Source organism: Merops nubicus, unplaced genomic scaffold, assembly GCF_000691845.1.
Source record: "Merops nubicus isolate BGI_N331 unplaced genomic scaffold, ASM69184v1 scaffold13206, whole genome shotgun sequence".
NCBI lineage: Eukaryota > Metazoa > Chordata > Aves > Coraciiformes > Meropidae > Merops > Merops nubicus.
In genome coordinates this window covers 1-6,880 of record NW_008615680.1, presented here as the reverse complement: position 1 = coordinate 6,880, position 6,880 = coordinate 1, and the positions used below count along the sequence as shown (strand labels likewise).

The 6,880-nt window shown below is 42.2% G+C and overlaps 1 protein-coding gene across 1 annotated transcript; it reads left to right on the top strand.

The window, feature by feature from the left end:
* Window positions 1-1,045: 1,045 nt before the first annotated feature.
* On the top strand, window positions 1,046-6,834 carry LOC103775156 (transcription factor AP-2-delta-like; the record flags this gene model as incomplete). Its single annotated transcript, XM_008942600.1, has 4 exons — window positions 1,046-1,084; window positions 2,004-2,501; window positions 6,037-6,123; window positions 6,744-6,834. Coding segments are annotated over exons 1-4 (715 nt in total), but the record flags the coding sequence as incomplete, so codon positions are not given.
* Between the last annotated feature and the right edge of the window lie 46 nt (window positions 6,835-6,880).

The window sequence follows — 6,880 nt, the reverse complement described above, 5'->3', positions numbered from 1 at the left end:
CTTTCTCCTCTACAGACGGATGTGATTCCGTAGATCTATATGTATTTTATGTATAATTCCATATAATATGTCACTGCAGTGTTACTTTGTGGTCTCACCCTAGTTTTAGGTTTGAAAATGCTATTTAAAGAAGCCTGTAAGATAGCATATTAGGAAGCTTTCAAAGCAGGTTGGAGTGTGGGGAGGACTTAAATTCGATGTAAATGCAAGTGGAAAAAAAAAAGAAAAAGAAAAAAGAAAAACCAAAACAAAGCAAAACAAACCACATAGTTTTCATTTAGAAAAAAAAAATACAGTTAAACAGACACACATAAAATTTGTGCAATCTTAGATTCTGGTCAGTATTTAAAAGCAGTATAATCAACAGGAAGGAACACTTACCTATTGAAAAGGATGGTTTAATAATATATATTAATATATATTAGCTTTATGTCTTCCCAATAAAATGTACACAAAATAACCCCTTCGATCAGATTAGCTCCCATATTAGCCTGGGTAAGAAAAAAAGCATTCTAAAGAGTGGAGGAAAAAATGTATAAAAATGTTGAAAGAACCTACAGTTCCTTATTAGGCGAAGATACAATATTTATTCCTTGTCTCCTGGGATGAAGCTCCTCTATCTATTGTCCTCCCAGTTCTCAGTGCTGATGCTTAATTTTCAAAACTTCTATATTACCAAGGGACCTACGACATCAGCCAAAGAAATACCCAGCAAGTACAAAATCTGATCCAGGGAGCAGCTTTTGTGCAGAGGGAAAATTTTGTTCCTACAGGTTTTTAAGGAGGTGCATGGAAAAGCGAGAGATCTGATCTATGCAGATACATTGCAAATTCTCTCTGTCTGTACAGATTTTTTCTAAAAAAAATTGGGGAAATACATGAACTTTGGATTTTTCAATTTTTTTTCTTCCCTTTTTTTTTTTTTTTTAAATTTGGAGAGGGGAATTTTATCCAGAGTATTTTTTTTTTTTCCTCTCTCTCTCTCTCTTTCTCCTCTTCTCCTTTTTTTTTTTTTTTTTTTTTTTTTTTCTCGGAGAACCAAAAAATGTCAACTACCTTTCCAGGTCTCGTCCACGATGCAGAGGTATTTTGTGTGTGTGAGCGAGTGTGTGTGTGTGTGCGCGCGTGTGTGGATGTGTGTGTGCCTGTGTGTGCATATGTGTGTGTGGATGTGCCTGTGTGGTTGTTTCCATTTTTTTTTTTTTTTTAAATCCATATTGGACCGTTACGTTTAATTATAATCCGGCTTCAGAGATAACTTAAAGAAGTATAGAGAGAAAATTCGTTATGACATCTGTCGCCAGAAAGGGCAACTCATTACCACGTTAAAACCGTTGCCAGAACGAAAATCAGAATAATACCCCTAATAATATAATGAAGTGGAGAGAAATCACCACCAGCTCGACAGGAATGGGGAGTTCTCACTAAAAAAGCAGGACTCCCCTTTTCCTTCGAAACGCTGGGGGGGGGGGGAGGAAATATTTTGGATCTGATTCGTTATTTTAAAAAGAAAGAAAAATAGGGGTTCAAAAAAAAAAAAAAAGAAGGGAAGGGAAGGAAGGAAGAAAGGAAGGCAAGCAGGCGGCAAAGCTTTCTCAATGTGTAACGCTGTAACACAGGGACGGGACTTGTGCGTATTGTCGGTAGTTTTCTCTGCTTGATGACTTTTTTGTGCGTGTGTCAGCCCCAGATATTACAGCTGTGATCAGGAGGTGGATGGATGGACAGATAGAAAGATAGATGGTTTTTATTTCAGTGCGTGGATTCCTTTCGCTTGACGGTATTAAGGGCAGGCTGGGCTGTTGATGATTTTTTGAACAGACCTTTATGGCACCAGCCCAAGGTAGGAAAGGATCTTTTGTTGCTGGGGTTGCCGCTCGGAGGCTTAGACGCTTCTGCAGGGGGAGAAGCTATGCAGGACAGCCTGCCCGGCAGAACCGCACCCGGGGTTTTCAATGACAAACCTCCAGTTTTGGGGTCTTCTTTTCACTTCTTCCTTTCAGATACGTCATGACGGATCAAACAGTTACCGTTTGATGCAGCTTGGATGCCTGGAGTCTGTGGCCAACTCGACCGTCGCCTATTCCTCCTCATCTCCTCTCACTTACTCTACCACGGGCACCGAGTTCGCCTCCCCGTACTTCTCCACTAACCACCAGTACACCCCACTGCACCACCAGTCCTTCCACTACGAGTTCCAACACAGCCACCCGGCAGTCAACCCCGACGCTTACTCCTTGAACTCTCTCCATCACTCCCAGCAATACTACCAGCAGATCCACCATGGGGAACCCACTGATTTTATCAACCTGCACAATGCGCGGGCGCTCAAGTCCTCTTGCTTGGACGAGCAGAGGAGAGAGCTGGGGTGCTTAGATGCTTACCGCCGCCACGACCTGTCTCTTATGAGCCATGGATCCCAATATGGGATGCATCCAGATCAAAGACTCCTGCCAGGACCAAGCCTCGGGCTTGCAGCCTCGGGAGCAGACGATTTGCAGGTAAATAGCATGCGAGCTCCTTTCGAGGCACCTTCTCCTCCCCTCCCCCTGCCCCGGTCCCCCCCTTCACCCTCCCCATTTTCCCCTGCTCAGAATAGCTCATACAAAGGAGGTACGATTCATCCAAAATCCCATCCGGAGCCCGTCCCCTCCAGAATAGTAGCAACAAAAAAATGGGGGTGAGGGGGGAAAAAGCAAGTGGATTTTCTCGGTCAAACAACAACAAAAAACCCCAACTCGCGGCTGGCTTCCCCTCGTGGGTTGTGTCTCTGTGGCGTCTGAGACCGTGGGACTCATCCAGAGACCTCGGGGTGCGTGTGTGCCGGTGAGGGTCCGCGTGTGCGTGTGCCAGCCCTTGCCAAAAAGTCACCCAGAAACCGAACCAAACCCACCTCCTCGCTTTTCCTATAACTTTTACTTTCTTTCGGCAAGCGGAACGGTTTAAACAACTTGCACCGACAAGGCAAGCGAATGTCTTAAGGAAGGGATGGAGTAGGAAAAGAGAAAAAAGGCAAGACAGGGAAAAAAAATCTACTTTCCGACTTAAATACAAAGGCAAACCTTTCGTTGAACTCCGAGGCATGAGTCAGGGAAGAAATAAACGGGAGCAAACGTTCGTCAGAAATATTAAGTGTGATAAAAATCCCTCGCAATATCCGATCTAGGTGTTAATAGGGAGAGATAAAGCAGATAAAGCTGAATTCATCTATCTATATATCTAATCATTCATCAAGCCCCTCCTAATCGGCATCTGGACCCATGAAAAAATTCTACATATCAAAACCTCAGCTTTATCCGCTCAAAAATCCCTTTCCCGTCACTAAAAATTCACCTCTGGTAAACTGAGGTGGTTGCTAAAATGAAATTTGTTTCCAAACCTGCAAACAGCGCCTTCCTATATCTGACACCCATTTCGAAAAGTCGCCTAAATCAAAAACAAACCTTCCTTCTCCCGACCAGCTGAGGAACTAAAGGCTTCCCGACCAACGGGGGGAGAGACAAATAGGACCGTATTTACTGTACTTACTTTTCCCCCAAATCTTGCTCCCAGTCATACAAAGCTCTCTATGTTGGTCTTTCCAAAAAAAAAAAAAAAGACGTAGCGGTCAAAGGCTGGAAAAAGCCCCGAAGTTTGTAAAACTAAAATTTCTTTTCTTCCCTTAAAAACAAAACAAACAAATAAACAAACAAACTCCCAAAATCCTCTGTTTCTATGAGAAAAGAAATCTCTTTTTTTTTTTTCCCCTTTTTTTAAGGAGGAAAATAATCGAGCAACCCAACAACAAAGAATGTTATCTATTGTATCTCAGAGGAGGAAACCCTAACTATTTAAACCTAGCTTTCTCCATTAAAATTCACTATATAATTTTATCCTCTCTGGTCATTTTTTTTGTTTACATTTTTCACAAGGATCTCCTTATGTTACCCCCCTCAAAAAAAAAAAAAAAAAAAAAAAAAAATCTGCCATTCACTGCTCAGCCCAACTAAAACCTATTTACTCCTTTTTATAACCACGTCTGCTGCTGATTTTTTTGTATCTGTACAAATTTTTTTTCTTTGGCAGGCACAAAGCCTTGTATTTTTCAAAAGAGGGGATTAGGAACGTTTGCAAGACAGCAGACAATGCCTAAGTCCCGGGAAAAAAAGCACCATAGTTTATCCAATTTTCGACTTAGTGCCATTCAACTGGTCATTTATGCAATGTCATCCGACCAAACAACATGTTTCCCTTTAAAAAAAAAAAGAAGAAGAGGTTGGTTAAGCTGCTAGGGGCACATTCTTTGTTTATTTATTTAAAGAAGAAACAAATCAATGGCTTTTCTTTGGAAAATATTGTTTTTTCGATCACATTTTATTCAAAAGAAAAAACTTAGGTCTTTATACCTAATCTTTTCTTTATTTTTTCTTCCTCCCTCTTCTCCTGAACAGATGAGGGAGTGGACTGAGGTATGGAAAAGCCTGAGCGTGAGAAGTTGAAAATATTAATATTTGTCGTTATGATTTAGATGATTCAGAACAAACTTGGACTCTCGCGAATATCACCGTGGGCTTAGAGGGGAGCGTTTTGGTGGCGAACAAAACCAAGACTGTATATAAATATTTTTAAACCAAAATTGTGGTCCACCCAGTCTTCCCCTTTCTCCTTAGTCTTTCTTTTTAAATCGTTCATCAGCATATGCCTCATTTCAAATGCAACAAATGTAAATATACTTTTCCCTGCACAGAATTTTAAGTGAATGTCCAATAGTTTCGAGGGCGGTTTAAGTCAGCCTAACAGATGCAAACAGTCTTGGAGCTGGAGTGGCATCTTTCAGTGCCCTAAAAAGATTTTCCATGGGCAACAAAGAAAACTGTCACACCTTTTCCCATCACCGCTTTAATTTATGCTCAGTTGCCAAGTTTTTTTCATATTGATTTCATAATCACTTTAAGGCAGAACACTTAAAATAAAAAAGAGCCTTGAAAAGGAAGGTCTTACAGGGCCAGCGCCAATATGGTGAAAGTGGGGGAGAGAGCCAGGACTGTAAAGGTTGTTTTGTAAAGTGGGGTTTTTATTATGCACCGACTCTCTCCGCATTTACTTAACTCTTCACGGGCTGTTGAGTAGGTTAACACCCTTAAAGGCCTCTTTCATGTCCAATACCTCGTTTGTTTGTAGAGGAAAATGCGTCTTTAACACATTTCCACTGGGCAAAGATTTAGGTTTGGTTTGTTGTGTTTTTTTAACCCCGCCATAAGGAAAAACCCACAGAAACCCCAACCCTTTCAAGTCTTTTATCATCCCAATAAAAATATTTATTAAGGAGGGCGAAGATACCCAAATAATCAGCCTTGTAACAGGAGAATAAAGAAGTGAGATCTCCTCGGATGTGCACCAGGACCCCTAAGGAGTTTATTTGGATGGTTCTTCACCCCACACTCACACATGGGTGCCTGCGTGTGTGTGCACAGACACATATTCACCCCCACCCATGTGCGGACACACGCATTGTTGCAGCACCCTTACGACTCTGTGCAGCCGGCAAAGCCCAATAGGTCCTCTGTTGTTTGTGCTCTTTGTCTACTTCTGTGCACACTTTGTAAGTCGCTCTGTGTGTGTCATGAAACATATATAAGACGTGAGCTGTGTGTATATATATAAATATACAGCTAGGCATGCAAAAACACTATACAACAGTCATTTTTTTACCTTTGTGCATGCAACTCTAACGCAGGAACACGAGTACTTGTTTGTCTCTCTGTCCTGCCACGTAACTGCCGACCTAAGTCTCCAGTTCAGGAGAAACTCGTATTTAAATATCAATGAAAATTATAATTATTCTGCAGTTCATGAGGTAGGGACAGACTGCAGGATGGCGGTGGGATTTCACGAGAGCCATGGAGTTCGATGAGACTAACTGTATTTTGCCAGTTCACCTTAACTATTGTTTCTGTGCGAGTCGTGTAACAAAGCAAAAGCTCTGTGATCTCTCTGCGGGTTTCTGTATCTGATTTCTTTCTTTCTTTCCTTTTTTTTCCCTCCTCATGACTTAAGAGCTCAGTGGAGGCCCAGTGTGGACTTGTTCTGAATGGTCAAGGAGGTGTGATAAGAAGAGGTAAGAGGTTACAAATACTTGCGTCTGTCAGTTTTTCTAAACCTAAACGCCTCTCCATTTCTCTCTGTCTTTCCCTCCCTCACTGTTTATCGTAGTTTGGATTTACTGCCGAAATAGTGATCATCTGACACTTGACAGAAGCACGTTCAGACCAGCTTAGAGCACTTCACATTTCACAGTCCATTTGCACTTTACAAATGATCCGTTCCTCGGTAGCTCTCGAATACTCCCGCTGCATCCAGGGCTTTCTTGACTCGTTTTATCATTTCCCGTTTAACCGGATTGATCCCTGATAGTTTGAGAAACCTGTTTCCTGGCGCCAGGCTGTTAAATCGGCAGTTTGATGTGATGTGGGGGAAAGAAGGAGCTTTTTAGAGATGTGGTGTCTGTAGCTCTACAGACCGGTGTGGAACTCGCTTTTGAGCGTCGCTACATTTGATAACCATCTGTCAATGTAAATACCCAACGTCAAAGTTAGAGGGAAGATTTGGAACTCTGGTTAAACATGCAGGTCTGAAAATGAAATCTGAGTGTTTTGGGGCGTTTGTTGTTACCGTCGTTTCCACTGAAAAGAAACAAAACTAGTCGAAAAGCCTGATGTAGGAACACAGTTCTCACAAGCATAAACACATACTTTCATTGACAGTACAAACCGAAAAACGCCGTCGAGGACAGGACACTGAGTGGCTCAGGCTCTTGGAACAGTGACAGACGGCTGGGGTGTGTGGAGCTGGAGTGTAGGCTCAGAGCAGGCTTTGTCCGGGCCTTGCGGGGGGGCCGGGG